The 16,534-nt window shown below is 39.0% G+C and overlaps 2 protein-coding genes across 4 annotated transcripts; both read right to left on the bottom strand.

Moving 5' to 3' along the window:
- Positions 1-19: 19 nt before the first annotated feature.
- blm (BLM RecQ like helicase) lies at positions 20-11,083 on the bottom strand. Of its 3 annotated transcripts, XM_067589741.1 has the most exons (22): positions 9,970-11,083; positions 8,203-8,263; positions 7,551-8,112; positions 7,284-7,419; positions 5,924-6,027; positions 5,690-5,834; positions 4,926-5,602; positions 4,456-4,632; positions 4,237-4,355; positions 4,003-4,116; positions 3,790-3,888; positions 3,550-3,698; positions 3,336-3,442; positions 2,764-2,924; positions 2,426-2,621; positions 2,044-2,234; positions 1,799-1,943; positions 1,466-1,665; positions 1,153-1,348; positions 917-1,039; positions 594-795; positions 20-463 (listed from the first exon to the last, which is right to left on the bottom strand). In XM_067589741.1, the coding sequence occupies exons 1-22, from the start codon at positions 10,062-10,064 to the stop codon at positions 262-264; spliced, it is 4,161 nt and encodes a 1,386-aa protein (XP_067445842.1). In that variant the 5' UTR covers positions 10,065-11,083; the 3' UTR covers positions 20-261. The 3 variants fall into 3 exon arrangements, with proteins under 3 accessions (XP_067445842.1, XP_067445840.1, XP_067445841.1); XM_067589739.1 differs by having other exon boundaries at positions 7,551-8,263; XM_067589740.1 differs by having other exon boundaries at positions 5,690-5,804; positions 7,551-8,263.
- A 144-nt stretch (positions 11,084-11,227) lies between these two features.
- ctsh (cathepsin H) lies at positions 11,228-15,742 on the bottom strand. The gene is made up of 12 exons (XM_067589742.1): positions 15,573-15,742; positions 15,369-15,400; positions 15,059-15,164; positions 14,907-14,977; positions 14,699-14,803; positions 13,450-13,536; positions 13,221-13,276; positions 13,047-13,128; positions 12,878-12,946; positions 12,688-12,794; positions 11,650-11,775; positions 11,228-11,565 (listed from the first exon to the last, which is right to left on the bottom strand). The coding sequence occupies exons 1-12, from the start codon at positions 15,637-15,639 to the stop codon at positions 11,496-11,498; spliced, it is 978 nt and encodes a 325-aa protein (XP_067445843.1). The 5' UTR covers positions 15,640-15,742; the 3' UTR covers positions 11,228-11,495.
- Positions 15,743-16,534: the final 792 nt, after the last annotated feature.

Below are 16,534 nucleotides of genomic sequence, written 5' to 3'. Positions count from 1 at the left end.
AAGAGAGAGAAAAAAAAAGTGTTTCAAAATGCCTTTAATATCAAAAATGTACATTAAAATGAACAGTGACAAGTCAAATCAATTTACAACAATATAAAATCCAGACAAACCCCATGACAATAACTGTACAGAAAATAAATATACAATTTGAGCAGCAACAATTAACAATTGGTATATAACAAGTTTATAATTTACAACAGTTATGAAAAACCAATTTGACAGTGTAGTGGAAGAACCATTAGTTTTCTATTCTCGACAGTCCTAGCCCATGTGTGAATAGGCCGGCTTTAAAAAGGGTCGCTGATTGGTTTGTGGGGTCGGGGCGGCCAAGAAGCCTGGTCTCCTGCCTGCTGATGCGTCTCCTGCTGAGCTCCTGGACCCTCGGCCTGCAGACTGGGGATAAGCTTTTGATCCACCTCTAGAGCTGGATGATGACCACGATTTATTGCTGCTGTAGCCACGACTGCATCCACAACACCACCACAGCACAGCACAGCGAGGCGAAAGATAGGAGAAAAAAAAGAAAATAGCCATGAAGTGAAGCTTATATATAAATGTGATGATGTAATGCGAGTTAAAAACACAATACAGACCCTTTAGAGTTGGTGCTTGTGTTGCCATATCCTTTTTTCTTCTTGGAATACTTAAAGAAAGGTGCTTTTTTCCTCTTCTGTCCCTGTGCGGCCTTATTACGGAAGTAGGTGGAGGACTCAATGTCGTCCTCGTCATCGTAATCTCCTTGTCTTCCTCGTGTTGTGTCGATCCACCCATCTCCACTGTTGTCAGTCGGTTCATCTACAGAGACAACGTAGGTTTAGTATTACATGCAGAAGTAAGCAGTAAGTTATTTACTTAATAGTAAGGGACAGAGGGTACAAGAAGTTGCAATATACAAAAACTTAAGTTTGTCCGTTACCAGGTAATTGCCACTCTGAGTACTGCTGCAGGACTTTAATCACTTCAGCTCCATATTTCTCCAGTTTGTCTTCAGTCACACCATCAATTTGTAGGAGAGCTTCCGGGTCAGAAGAAAGCTTCTCTGTTGAAAAAAGTTTGACAAGTTATATGCTAGTTGTATAATATGAGCAGTTGTGGAATTCAAAAGATTGCTGTTAAATGTCCAACAGTCTTAGCAATAGCTTCAGAAATTACCGGCTATCTTTTTCAAGGTGGCAGTGGAGAAAATGTTGTAATAGTGAATGCCAAATGCTTTGCCCAGCTGCTTGCACAGATCTATCAGCTCCTGCAGACACTTCTGAACCATCTCCTCTCTCTGGGAGACGTTCTTGGCCACAGCAGCTTTACTCTTCCTGACGCTAGACGCGCTCTCTGTCTCATAGAAGTCCACCTGCAACGAGACAAGTGTCAGTTAGCCATTTGTGTTTTGATCAATATCTAACACTATTATCTAAATAAATGTGGGTTCATATTTCTAGCTCTTCACACACAATGTATAATAGGTTACCTGCATGTGTCCAGACAGGACGTTCATGGCTTTTGGTCCTGCAGATATATAAGACACAGCTTGGCCATTGTTGGTGATGTACAAGTCTTCCATCAGGACGTTGTCCAGGACCAGTTTTTTGAAGAGACGGTCGGCATTATGCCTGGAGTAAGCTCCTCCCATCCCGAACATTCCTGTCTGTATCTTGGCAGATTTAGACCCTGAGAGAGAGAGAAGTTTAAACAATAATATATAAACAAAGCTGTGCAACTGTCAAATGTACAACACATTAAACACCCTAGTTTCATTGTTTTTATTGGAAGCACATGAATGCACTGCAGGTATATACTGTACCTATGAAGATATCCACCAGCATGTTCAGCGTCAGTCGGTTCTGCTGAGCAGTCCTGCCAAACCTTGCTCCGACTTTCTCGCAGTTCTCCTGGACAAACCTCACAATCTTCTTCACGTCTTCAGTAACGTTTCTCATCTTGTATTGCTGCACATATTCAAGCATGGAGACTGAATTATAAATGGCCATGTATGTGTTGTTTTTTGTGATGAGTTTGATATGTGAAGAACAAAGAAATGACTCCTACGTTTGGTTTGGCACAGTTGTCACAGCTGACGTCAGGGTGGTCCTTACAGAAGCTTTTGTTGAACTTCAGTTCCCCGAAGTACGCGAGCAGCTGAATTCTTCTGCACTCCATCATGTTTTCACAGAAGTGCACCATGCTGTGCAGATTGTTGTAATGAGTCGCCTTGGTGTTTTTATCACCCTCTCTGTCCACTGTGATAAAAAAAAAAAAAAAAATCTTTTAGTCTACACGACTAATATATTCTGTAAACATGTTCTGAGTGGTTTCAAGGGACCAAGAATTGACAGAGAAATGGAAAATTAGTCTGTCTATATATGTATCTACAAAATTCCATACAGATTTGCCTGAAATAAGGAAGGTCTATTATTTTTTTGCCACATACTGCTGATAATTCTCTTGATGCGGTGGACGTCACTGTAGGTGTAGAAGAGAATACAGTGAGAGATCTCTCCATCTCTGCCAGCTCGCCCGGACTCCTGGTAGTAACCTTCAACTGATTTAGGGAGACTGGCGTGGATCACGTAGCGCACATCAGGCTTGTCAATGCCCATGCCAAAAGCTATGGTAGCACAAATGACCTGGCAGACAAAAGGGAACAGTGACACAAGAGCAACATGGGGTATGCGTGTGTTCTTATCTTCTTAATCTTACTGTTAAATGTCTACAGTTTGTTCATTTCTTGGTAACTTTATATTATCACTGAGTGAGAGGTGTCCTCACCTGACAGCCGTCCTGGTTGATCCACTTGGTTTGCACGTATTCTCTGTCGCCATCACGCAGGCCCGCATGATACGACAGAGCCAGTATCCCTGCTCTCTGCAGACTCTCAGCCATTGCGTCGCAGTCATTACGGGACAGGCAGTACACAATACCTGAATCACCTGCAACATGCAGAGACAGAGGTTAACCAAGGACAAATTTAGGGATGGCTTCTCGTTATTGTCACAACAAGCCCAAACAGGGATGATTAAAAACATAGGTAAGCTGTAAATCATTTGACAAAAGCATTGATTCAAAGTTATTTTTTATCCAACTCAAGAATTTGACATGCCTCTATTAAAAACACACGCACAAAAAAAAAATCATGATCTGCAGTAATAAAATAGTAACATCTGTTTGTGACAGATTAATTTGATCAAAAATATAATAATAGATTGGGCTTCTGATTCAGAAATGATAGACCCAGACGTCTTCACCTACAAATCTGAGCTGAATCTTCCAACAAAATATATGCAGCAGTGTTTTGAAAATAGCATGAACCAGGACAGAAAAAATTGTTCTGAGTTACTTACGCGGGTAGTGCTTCTTGATCCAGCTGATGCAGTCCTCATCAACCTTTTTGGGTTTCTTGGGCAGCACAGCGTACTTTAGGTTTATTCTGTTGAAGCTCATGTTAAACCTGAAAATATGTTGAAATACAAATATGCAATTGCTGTTAAACTCAGCAAAACCAAAACAGCACTGCAGTTAAAAAATCTCCAACAGAGGCTGAGATGGAGCACATACACTTGTGGCCGAGTCATATTCAGCTGGTGTAGGATGTCTTTCTGCACACGGGGGGTGGCGGTGGCTGTCAGAGCCATCATCGGCACATTAGGGAACTTCTCGCGCAGTTCGTGCAATCTCTTGTAGTCTGGACGGAAATCGTGACCCCACTGAAAGATTTAAGGGAAATGACTCACAAATGCAAGTTTAAATAAAAGCATCCCGCAGTGTATAAAGTGAGTATAAAGCAGAGGGACATACCTGACTGACACAATGAGCCTCGTCTATGACAAACCGGGCCAAAAGGCCTCGCTCATACAGGTTCTGCAGGGCGGAGATCAGTCTGTTACTTGCACTCACCTTGGGAAGAAAAAAAAACATGCATCAATCCAGTCAGTCGTGCAGAAATAATAGTTATTAAAAGCTTAATAAAAGTGAAGCTTTTGTTATAAACAAGCAATATACAACCCTCACCTTTTCTGGAGTGACATAGAGCAGTTTAATGATGGGGTCTTTCCTGGAAAGCTGCATATAAATCCTCCCTGCTTCACTGTCACTTTTATCACCAGACAGACTTGTCGCTGGGATCTAAAATGTGGAACATCACAAAACAACTAATAAACTTTCTGCGTATTAGAATACAGCACATATTGTAACGACTTGTGCTTCACTCAGGTTTAAAAGACTAGTGGCAGCAAACATACTTACATCCAGAGTGGTAAGTTTCTGGATCTGGTCTACAATGAGTGATTTGAGCGGGGAGATGACCACAGTGACTCCTGGCGACACGCAGGCAGGCAACTGGTAGCACAAACTTTTACCCCCACCTACAAATACATGTTACAGAGACATTTAGACATCTTCTGTGCAGCTGTTCCATGCGCAAGTTCAATAAAAGTGCTTCTGTAATGCAAGATCACTACCGACCTGTAGGCATCAAAACGAACGCATCTTCTCCCAGAATTGTAGCATTAATTGCTTCTAGCTGATTGAACCTGAACTGATGAAGACCAAAACGCTTGTGAAAGATCTTCATCATCTCCTGTGAGTGGGGGAAGTTGAACCCTCTCAGGCGATCATGGGCAGGATTCCTGAAGGTGGGTTCTACAATGGAAAACATTAAAATGGAGTCAGTAAAAATGCACCATAACACATTTATCAAACATCTCAGAATCACTCCCAGAGATTATGCTGAGGGTTTAACTTAGTGTTCCTGTAGAAGTTATCATTTAATATAATACGTTATTGATATCTTGTAATATTTCTTAGCAGTTCTGGTGTACAGTCAACACATTCCAAATACTGAGAGGCTGATCAAAATAAAATTTGATGCAAATGAGGTCATTGCACAGAGGTTGAAAATGGCTGAAAACATTTCCGATCCCATGCTGACTTACCAGGGGAGCAGATCTTTGAAGGTTTGGGTTTAGGTGAAGGTGTTGCTGGTTTCTTCTCCCACGAGGACGTGCTCGGTCCCCCCTCTCTCACTGTTGTCATCGCAGTGCTTGAGTTTCGCCCTGACGCTGAGGAGCCCGGGGGTCCGTCATAGTAATCGGGAATATCCGACTCATTAAAGTCATCTATGTCAAAGTCGTCAATGTAAAAGTCATCTGGTTCTATGTCTAGCGTAGCTGCAGTGGTTACTCGGGTATTAGATTTGCTCTGCACAGAATCTTCTGACCTTTTGGGTGAGAAGAAGAGATCTGATCCATCCAGGTCTGTGTTTGTGTTCTTAGAGAAAGTGTGAGATGTTTTTGTGAAGCTGTGGGTTGATGGAGAATCACAGATAATCTCAGTTTCCACAAATGTTTTCCTGCTGTCTTTATTGTGCAAGGGCTTCTCATTAATAATACTGTCAGAGTGATCAGAGTCATAGTCTAAAGAGATGACTGAAGATCTCCTGATATGAGGAGGTTTTTTTGAGTCCGCAGGTGCAGAGCTGCTGGATGACATAACACTACAAATATCCCTGCTAAATGAAGATTTTTCTTTAAAGCTGGATTCAGAAATCACAGTGCTGTCTGGCTGTTGGATCTTCAATGAAGTTTCACCACCAGTTGCAAGAATCCTCTTCCTAGGAGAGAAAGGCAGGTAATTGCAATCATACCAAGTTAAATATCATGTATAACAGCAGATCTGTTTTCAACTCCAGTGTACACACCTTTGAGCCCTTTTCAGTAAAAGCTCATCTCCACAGGACAGTGCTATTAGCTCGTGTTCAGGGATGCAATCAACCAGAGCGCAAATGGACTCCATGATACTGAAAAGTTGATCATCTGAGAAGTGATTAGAAGAGAAAAAACAACCTAAATAATGAACAGAAAAAAACATTTGTGATTTGAAGAATAAAACAAGCACATGGTCTGCACAAATCAGTAAAAAGCGTAACACCTACTTGTTTTGCCTTTTGAGTGGTGATCAGAGGGTTCGTGTAGAGTCATGATGGGTCCGTTAGATTGCAGAGAATTGTCTATGCATTCAGCATCGGCTAACTTTGATCTGTTTGAAATAAAAGCAATGTTACATCCTGCGAGCTGCGAGGAAAGTGCTACATTGCTCACAGGTTATATCTTGAGGGGTTAAGCCAAAGAACGACTGGACTTGTTTTAGATTCTTGAAGATGTTCCACCTCTCATCTAAAAGGCTTCTTCAGTTCAGACAGACAGGTGTGGACTCCCAGGTATGCTTACACGCTGTTCAGGTCAATCAACTAATCAATTAATTGATTGGCAGAAAATGAATCTTTAACTATTTTGATTATTTAACAACCTTTTTGGTCGTTTTTTTTAAGCAAAAATGCCAAATATTTGCTGATGAAAGTTTCTTACTGTAAATGTGATTATTTGAAACTTTTCTGTGTCGTACATGATGATAAATTGAATTTGGATTTTGGGCTGCTGATCAGAGAAAACAAGACATCTGAAGACGTCACCTTGAGCTTTAAGAAATAATGACAGCCATTTTTTACAATTGTATGGCATTTTATAGACAAAATGATCAATCAAGAAAATAATCAGCAGATTCATCGTCTACTAGATTCATCGAGTCAATATAATCATTGTACCAACAGAAATGACTGATTAATGCCAGTTTGTGTATCAACTGTTAATTTTTCTTCAAATTAGCATTTATGACCAAAAAAGTTAATTCATTGATGAACAAATAGTGAGTCAGTGAGGAACTCTCTGGTCAGTTTCTGTTGTCTTAGCTGAATGTACTTCTGGAAACAGGAAACAAAATGCCCCCAAAGTATTGCATACAGGTTTTCTTAGAGATGAGTCCAAAACCACCAGATTTTATGGACAAAAGTAGGTCATGGCTGACACAAGAGAGATGTTTCTAGCTCTCCCTAATCTCTAGTTGGGGCCAGTCTTCCCAAAACACAATCACATAGAAAATAAACCAACAGCAGACAGACATAACCATGACCTCAGTAAATTTCCACCACTTGGGAGTTCACCTGTGAATACAAGGGAACTTTAATAAATCTAATAACAATATTATATCTTATGTATGTTTTATCTTATATGTTGAAATGCAACACTATTGACAATGCATGTCACTATTATTGCATGTCACAGAAAAAAAACATGCAGGTTTAGTAAAGTCAAGAAAATGTTAACTGTGATCATTATGGTTTTGATTACAGATAATACAAATATAATTTAAGGGTCATCTAATTCACTACAATGTATACTGAACACAATAACTCCTGTGAACAGTGGTAAAAAACATAATAAATTGAAAACACTCACCTGGACTCAATCGAAGAGCTGGTGTAGGAGATCTCATCTGGGATCGGAGAAGGGGGAATGCAATCAAGGTCATCTTCAAATTGTGAGTTTTCATCGAGGTCTATCACCTGTGGGTCAATCCATTTTTTCTTATCGTCTAAAAGGAAAAAAAGAGACACTCAGACTAGCCTGTGTTTTGTTTTTTTATGTAATTCATTGCTTTCCAGACCCATGTCTGCCCTCCAATGTACAAATATAATACATAAGCATCAATAAACAGTTTGTTACCTGTTCTTTCCTCAAAGGCTTCGAAGGGAACATTACTGTCTTCTTCACTATCACTCATGACAGACTTCAGATAAGCAGGAGGACGTCTTCTGGTCATTTTAACTGGAGAATCCTCCAGATTGAACTCGACTGGGTCCGTGATTGGACTGGGTCTTGGTGAAACTTCAGCTTTGTCGACGCTGTGCTCCAGTTCATCTGTTTCTATACAGGATCCTGTTTTTTCTTCACTAGGAGATAACACTGACTTGTTGCACTTCCCTGATATTTCTGGAGTGAATGAGTTATTTTTTGCTTTGGAAGGAGGTTCAAAGTCATCAAAATCATCCCAGTTGTCCATCGGGAATCCAAGAGATGCATCAAGACTTGTGGAACTGCTGCCAGTGCAGCTGGTAAACTGCTTGTCAGATTTAGTTGGAGCTGTAGACACCCTGCCAGGCACTGCCACTGCTGATGGAGGCTGGACTGCAGGTGCACAGTTACCTGCTGGGCTGATGGAGTCCAACTGGCATTTTGAACTTACAGGAAAGAAGGTGTTGATTTTGGATTTTTGAGGTCTCTCAGGCTTGTTTGGAAATGTCAGAGGAGATTTAGTCACCAAACTGTTCTTAGCGACATTGACATTCCTGTTGGCCAAAACATTTGAGTTGATTACCTTGGTCGGGATTTCCACCTTGGTTGTACCTGACGAGGACTTCTTTTTGAAAGAAAATGCCCTGAAAAATAAATATGAATGATTAGAAAAACTGAGTGATTTTAGCACCACTGATTTTTATAATGCAGATCTAATTAGTATTAGCTTGTTGTCTTTTGCCCACCACAACTTTACAGCACTAGAAAAATGCCTCCTAAAAAGAAGGAGATGGACATGCAGTAGGGAGCTTTTCTGTTTGTTTTTTAACCAAGAGACAAGTACTATGCAGTACAAGTAAAAAGAAATGTAGCTAAATGTTGAAAATGAGAGCTTTCTACCCATAATTGCTGGCTAACTATCCAACTAACCCCAAGTTGTCTTGCTTTTTACATTGTTCTGTGTTTCTATTAAAAAACTTATTTATAGCTACTGATTGGGGTTAAGTGTGATGATAAACACAGCAGCAGATGATGGTAACAAGTGAGAACAAGTGGCTTGATGTGTGAAGTATCCTGATTCACAAGGCTGATTTGTTTCTGAAAGGATTAATTGATAATGTAAATAATTGTTGCAGCTCCAGTTACTTTTCATTGTATGAGCATGCATGTACCTAAGGCAGAGCTAGTGAGGCAGACAGCGGTTACAAGTGATTAAATCTTTATTGATTTGCTTTAGATTTGTGTTACTCTATTTAATTTGACTTCTGTTTGTGTAATTTAATCCTAGGTATTTGTTAAACAAGGTTGCAAGGTATAATGCTTGTCTCTTATGTATCAGGACTAAAGCCTGCACACATGCCTTTGTTCACATCTATGAGTCCAACACAGAATGTGTTTCTAGCTTCAAGTCCTGGACGTCCACATCATGGAAGACCTCTCAGGGTCCATCAACTCATCAAGAAAGCAAAACAGCGACTGTACTTTCTGAAAACACTCAAGAAAGCTCAGCTGTCTTCACGGATTTTGGTGAACTTCTGTCGGTGCTCCATTGAGAGCATACTGACACAGCATCACAGTAAAGTATGCCTAACACTGCCCCGCATTGAGGACATCCATCAGAAATGATGTTTGCAGAGGGTGAAAGGCATCATCAAAGACATTTCAAACCCCAACCATGGACTGTTTTACTCCACTACCAAATGGGAGGCAATAAACAGTAGAGGCCTTCGCTCCTGCACCAGCAGACTGCTGCTGTTTCTCTGCTGAACTGTAATAGACTCTAATAAACTGAACTATTTATTCACCACAACGTCACTTAATATAACGTACTGCATCACTGCACATGTGTATATCTACGATATAACTTCTGGTTAGATGACAACTGCATCTTGTTAAGTACATATGCATGTTCAATGACAATAATGTTGAATCTAATCCAATGTAATTAGCTGCAGCAAAAAACCCCAAAAAGCACGTGAGCTCACAGTTAAAACGGTCTTTTATAGACTCTATGGTGACTTTATTGACACAAATACGCTCAATTCACCACCAGGGACCTTCACCAACCAGATCAATTAGATGTTTCATCTTGTGACGTAATGATGAAGTGAATCTGTTGTGTCATGTTGTGAAGCTGTTTTGGATGCACGAGGTCACTGGTTAACGGCAAATACACTCAATTTAACGACAGTAACTACCTCTAACAAAGCCAATTCATCCCTGTTGTGCTCGTAACCATTACTGTAGAGTCAGGAGTGTTTATCTACAGTTAGCACAGCTGACAGCTCGAGGCTAACTATTGCTTAGCTGTTGTTATCTGTATCATAGTGGCAGTTCATTTAAGACTTACCCCGATTTGGGTTTAGCCAGAGATAACTTGCTCTGAGCAGCACTGCTGTGCCTCGCCAGCTGCTCCTTCAAATTATTTTGTGGAAGACTGGACATTGTTGGTTGGAGCTGAGCTAGCGAGTGTTAGCTGGCTAGCAGTCCGAGCTTAGTTCACGAAATAGCGGCCAGTTTCTTTAGCTTTGCTCGTGACAGCAGATGCGACAAGTGGAAGGAGGCTCGCGCTGAGTTCGTCCCTCCTTCGGCTGTAGCTCATTGAAGGTCATTAAAATAAAGACAGTTTTATCTACCAAAGTAGCTGCAACGTTCACTGCAGTACTCTCTTATAATATGCTAGACACAGACAACGTTTTTTGCGCCCATTCAAAACTGACTCCTCATTGGCTGAGGTTGAGCAGCGATGAGGATTCTGGGAAATGAAGTCTTATGAAATGCGCCGCCAACAACACAACGTCACGGTAGAGGCGAAACTAACTTTTGGCAAAGAAATTGTTGCTAAATGGTCAATCATGCTTTCGATTGTTTGTTTGTTTTGCATGTTCTTTTAAACCTTCATTGCTTGACTCGAAGATTTGTCATCTAACCACAACAGAAGCTTTTAACTTTATTGTTTTTAATTTAATTGTTTGCTAGGACTTGGTGCATTCTGTCTTGTATTTACTTTTATTCTAGTCCATATATCTGTTTATCTATCTTCAGTGTGTTGATAGGGCATTTACATTCAAACATACCAGAATTCATACAGGTTTACTTCTGGTAAATCTTCATAATACCACATGACAATGCGATGTGCCAATGAAAAAAAAAGCAACTTTAATCTTTATAAGTATGGTTCCTAGATTTTAAAAGTTTATTCTCTTTTTAAGATCTCTTGACCACACAATGATCCCTGGCAGGTACAGATATATTGTTATTAAAATGAACATTCAATATTTTAATATTTGAGCTAAGTTACTGTTTATTAAAGTGGATAACTGTAGCCTATTCTTCCTCATATCACAATTTCTTGTTGCAGTGATCCAGTTTTATCCTTATTGGTGGTTTCAGTAAAATTCATTTTGTATTTCTACAGAGGTCTTAAAGTATTTTTATATCAATAATGCGTCCAGTCTAATTCTGGAGATATTTAGATTTTAGAATCATTGATAACAACATGTGATCATTGCAGATTATACTGCCTTAATCATTATTAATATAACCATCATATATGGGCACCTCGCAGGCAACTACAGCTTACAGTAAAGTGTGATGAAAGACTCAGATTGGACTCAGTGTAATTTATTTGTGAATTGAGTGATCAATACTTAAATGAGAATCACAGATATATTGATTAATCTGGGTATGACTTGACAAATCTTATAGTGTTCATTGGAGGCTGAGATTCATTTATTCTCAATTTTGCAAAAACCTACTGAACAATAATGCACAGTAGGCTACTGATTATATAAAAAAAGATCCTGTATCATTAAAAAAATTCTTTGCTCCTTCGCTCCCTTTCCAAGCCTTTTGTAGTTTGCTTTCATGCAGAAATCACACCACCGGGAAAGATGCGCAGGCAGCTAGTCCACACATGTTCTTCCCACGTTCAATGAGGAAATATCTGTAAAAGGAGAGTTATTGTCATTATCCTTTTGTTGTATACATTTAGTAATATTTCCTGTATGTGATTAAACAGAAGACTTACCCGTTAATCCCCCAGCTGGATCCCCATGAGTTCTTTACTATCCAGTAGGGGACACCATTTTCCTCTCCATACCCGACAGCTAACACTGCATGATTCACCTTGTCTGTGGTGTTGTGACATTTAGTGCTAAAAAAAACAGGAAGAGAACAGAGTTACAGTTTCCAATTTTGCACACATGATTGTTTTGATTAGGAATGAGGAACTAAAGTACTTCAGTTCAAACAGCCTTACTGACAGAAAAGGCCTTTGTTTAAGGCAGACAGTATGTTAAATCAAATGAAATATTTATAATCCATGCTTTCCCAGACCTTATTTATGACAGTGGTGGTTGGAGGTTAATTTGGCTTTGCCTCTCCAGTCCTGTTTTGTTTCCATTTTTTTATTCTAGTGCAGGATATTTGGCGAAATGTGATCCTAGTAGTTCTTAACTTATGTTGATAAATGCACTAGTAAGTGTGTATGTGTCTGATACACCAATTTAACATTAACTAAATAATAAAAAGAGCCTTTTTTTCTAGCAGCAGTAGATTTTTTCTCAGGGTTATTCAATACTGATAAATCAAGTTTTTACTATCTCATACTATTTTGGCCTCTCAAATATCAAGTGAATTGATGGAACTTATTTGGTAATATTAAGTATGATCAGTGCTGAAAAGGTTGTCAGCAAATCAGTCAGAAATTAATACAAGACAAATTCTCTCCAGTCTTAGTAGGAGGAGGTTGGATTTATAATTTTAAAGACATCAGGTTTTGGATTTGTTGTCAAAGTGTTTGAACATTTGAAGGTTCACGTAAAATGATATTGTGATATTTTCCTGAGATAAACACTTCTAGATATTGCAAAACTATTACAAAACCTGCTCAATCATTTGAACCATTAAGGGTGGTAATGTGCATGCATTACCAAAATGAAACAGACCTTTGTCCTCAATTAGTAAATAAACCTTGCACCTCCTGTTCTTTGTTCACTGATCATAAAACACAGAATAATCTCTTTCCAAGAACATATATGACAATATTTCAGTGACTTCCTCTCACCTGGTGTACACGCCCTTGTCATAATGCATGAAGTCAGAGGTCACCTCAAAGGCAAAGCTGACAGGATTGCGTGTACCAACAGCATCAACCATCTCCATCTCGTTGTACTAACATAGAAGAAAAAAATGTATCACTCACATGTGCTCAATAAAGACATGTACCTTGAAGAAAGACATTGGTGTTCACTCACCGCTGTTATGTTCACCACATCCTTCACTAAAACAGCTGCCCGTCCTGGCTGATATTTGCAATCACCTTCCTGATTAAAACAAAAAAGCCATTAAATCTGTCTTTCCAAAATCACTTTTGTTTATTATTTAGTTTTTTTTATGCTGTAGGATATCAAATTATGTAGTTACAATGGCCGTGTATGGGTAGTCCTTCTCTGTCATCAGTCCCTTGTTGTAAAAGATGTATTCAAATGCTTGACTTGGAAGACCGCTAGAAGACAAATTAAGAAAAATTTGACTGCGCACTGTGGTAGTTACAGGAATTTTATTAAAAGGGGAAGCACACATTTGAGTGACTCTTACCCGTTACATCCATGGTTGTTGAAATTCTGGGCGCAGTCCACCAGCTGCTGTTCGGACTGTGCAATATGAAAATTAGGTTACAAATGTGAAAGACAAGATTGTAGTTTAATATTACGGTTTTTGACCTACAATGACAAAGAAAATGCAATAACTTGGCAGGTGCTATTATATGTAATAAACTAGGTGAATGCTGACACAACATTTAAAATACAATAGCAGCAGTTTTTACCAGTGGCACCAGTTTCCCAGTGGCGATAGCAGTGACAGACTCCAAACAGCCAGTTGTGGAAAAAGTCCAGCAGCTACCACAACCTCCCTTTGGTGCAAAAAATAAAAACAGGTTAAACAATAAGAAAGAGCATCTTGTGAGATAAAACACACAGAGAGGTTGTAGCTGAGGAGGTGTAGCCTCCAGTAGCCTCCACCTTTTGGAGACTGAAAAAGTTTCATGACCTTCCTCGACACATAGATGTACTGCATTTTATCAACCTGTGACAACAGGCCGTTGCTCGAAATACATTTTGAAATGTCACATTAGGAAAAGCACAGGCGTAAATGAAAAAATAGACGATGGCAGAATCCCATTTAGCTGCTTCAGTTTCAGGGTCCTGGTATGGTATGCCCCCCCGCATTTATGTTAATAGAGTGGACAAAATATTAGGAACACCATTCAATATAATGCACCCCAATACACAACTACCACCCACTACAACCTCAATAATAAACATAAAGTAGAATTATTACCTTTCTGACGATGTCAGCAAAAACTGAAAATGTATAAGCTCCCTAAATGCAGAATTTATTGCAGAGCTTTTGTACTGGATTGCATTAGTTTGCACAGGTATACCTAATGAAGTAGCCGGTGAGTGTAACTATTATAAATAACATCTGTGCTTTTTCTACTATGACAAGAACAAAATGTCTGTTGTGAAAAGTTTGGGGAAGCTATAGAAGAAGTGCATGTTTTGTCATGTCTGTCTTTAGTTTCTGTTGTGTAAATGAAAACCACAAGTGAAACTTTTCCCAAACTGAAAGATTGTACATTCAAAATGTATACATGCTTGTACCTGCAAGAGACAAAAGGCCTCCCTGTTATATTGCAAGTGTACTCAACAAGCCTTCTTTTAGGCTTCTTCATATTTTTGGCTTGACTAACAAATTTGTTTGAAGAGGCATTCTTCTTTTTTTTATTGCTCCCAAATTAATCAAATGCATTTCCATAGCAAACATTTTGACTTCACACAGCAGCACAGGTGAAATGTATCACATTAACAATGGCTTTGGTCCAGCAACCATTGCAAATCAGCAGTTAATATGTTATTAGTTACACCTGTGTTTAACATGTCAGAATGTTCTCTATGAAAAATTCAACTACATAAATCTATTAATCTGTAATCTACTTTGTTCCAGTGCTACAATATTGTCAACTTTGAAATCAATAACTGAAAATAAAATGTGTGTTTGGAGTGAAACCTCACCTGATCTTTCACATCTGTCACATAATTTCCTTTCTTCCTCCAGTCAATAGAGTCTACCTGTGGTCCCTTGCTGCTCAGAAAGTTCCCTTTGGTAGCAGAGCAGTTCTATAATAGACAAAGTGTAAAATAACTGCATTTCCTGTTCAAAAAACCCCCTCCAGAAACCCCCAAATCTCTTATAGTCTGTTTCCTTCATTGATGATTTCACCTGTGGTTCACTCAAGAGGAAAGACTCCCGAAATTCACCAAATGTCATGTCTGAAAACTGGTTCAGTCCCACTGCAGGCAGAGATTAAACAATGTTCAATACATTTTACTATATATAAAAAGAAATCAAATTCAATAATAAGGAGTTCCTACTTGTGAAAGAGTGATTTCCCTCATTGTGTTTGTCAATCGTCCTCTTGTTCTCAGTGAATATCTGAAGTCTGTCATAGTACTCCCCCACGTTATACACTTTGTTGTGCTGTCAGGAGAGAAAACTGTTGTTAATTGTTTCAGCCCAATAACAAATTCATTATATTAAGATTAATTACATGGATATATGGGTTATGATCAGCTCATATGGTTGCACAACCAGAGAAGTAACTCTGTTACAGTGATTTTTGCGGGTAACTCCCTAATAGTCTATCTATTGACCCCTTTATTAACACAGTGTTTTTTAACGTACCTGCACCATCCATGACTTGAAGTGAAACTCGGCTGAAAGCAGATACAGTCAAAATTAATGCGATTAAGTGATATAAACAATAAGAAGAAACGGATAGGCGCCATGGCAGAACATGAAAGTGAAAGTTAACACGCACAAACACGGTGATCTTACACGGCAAAGTGTACATTATACTATGTAATAGGAAAGATCGCAGAAATTTACCTTGCTGAGACAGGTGAAAAGCTGAAGCAGCGGGCACTAAAATAAACACAAACAAAAAAGTGTTCATCGTGATCACTCATCAAGGCTTCACGCAGCCGAAAATACAGTGAAGCAGATGAGAAAGTCACGAGGTGAACAGCTGCTGGTAAAATCCTCCTACTAATAACAATACATGACAGGGAATGAATCAGCAGATCAGAGTCAAACAACACACCCCTAACTTTTTTTTATCGCTGTTTTATTCAAATTCCCTTTTTAAAAAGGGCCTAATATGTTGTGGGTTTCCCAGCAGGATATCTTAAACAAGACCAACCTGACGTCTATTGGAAAATGTAGGGGGACAAAAAGAAAAAATCCAAAAAAAAAAAAAAAATCAAAAAATCCCCTTTTTGCAGGTTTAAGGGTATTAAGGAGCTATATTGGTCGCATTGCCCGAAAATTAAGGTCAGGGGTCATTTGATCATGTTTAGATACATTTGGTGTTTTCCCCCCTATGAATAAAAAGTCATAATGCCAAACATGATTTCATATCAGCGATCTGGACTCAACAAATGTTCAAAACAAATCATCATATCATGATACCCCTACTTGTGGCCCTGACTGTTGCCAAGAAAACAAACTGGAGAAGTAAAAAAAATACAAAACAAATCAACGTCTTACAATGGTTGGATCTCCTAACATGGCAGATATCAATGGAACAACAGTCAGCTTTACAAAAACACAAAAAACCCCAAACAACAACAAAAACAACTTGAACAGTTCAATAAAATGTATTCAACAATTCTCAGATCTATTCTGCCGGTGAGCTAATGCCACTATCCTTCAAAACTCCAAATACAGACAGATCAGCCCTCCGCTTGTTTATTTTTATTTCTTTCAATTATTTTTTTGTTGTTGTTGTTTTTCTTTTCTTCACATGCTGCTCCTGTTACTTACAGTATGTGTGTCCTTTTGTAAACCAA

The sequence above is a fragment of the Thunnus thynnus genome, chromosome 5, assembly GCF_963924715.1.
Source record: "Thunnus thynnus chromosome 5, fThuThy2.1, whole genome shotgun sequence".
Lineage (NCBI taxonomy): Eukaryota > Metazoa > Chordata > Actinopteri > Scombriformes > Scombridae > Thunnus > Thunnus thynnus.
Note: the sequence above shows the minus strand (reverse complement) of the source record. Positions and strands in the feature narration are given on the sequence as shown.

Bases quoted from the DNA above. Each gene is read 5' to 3' on its own strand.
- ctsh (XM_067589742.1), bottom strand. From the start codon at position 15,639: ATGAACACTTTTTTGTTTGTGTTTATTTTAGTGCCCGCTGCTTCAGCT. The intron at 14,804-14,906 runs GTGAAATCATCA...TGTCTATTATAG, and splicing joins TCCTCTTGAGTGAACCACAG to AACTGCTCTGCTACCAAAGG. The intron at 11,566-11,649 runs GTAAGTCTTCTG...CTCCTTTTACAG, and splicing joins TCCAGCTGGGGGATTAACGG to ATATTTCCTCATTGAACGTG.
- blm (XM_067589739.1), bottom strand. From the start codon at position 10,064: ATGTCCAGTCTTCCACAAAATAATTTGAAGGAGCAGCTGGCGAGGCAC. The intron at 8,264-9,969 runs GTAAGTCTTAAA...TTTATTTTTCAG, and splicing joins CTGGCTAAACCCAAATCGGG to GGCATTTTCTTTCAAAAAGA. The intron at 2,235-2,425 runs GTATGTGGCAAA...TTTTTATCACAG, and splicing joins CATCAAGAGAATTATCAGCA to TGGACAGAGAGGGTGATAAA.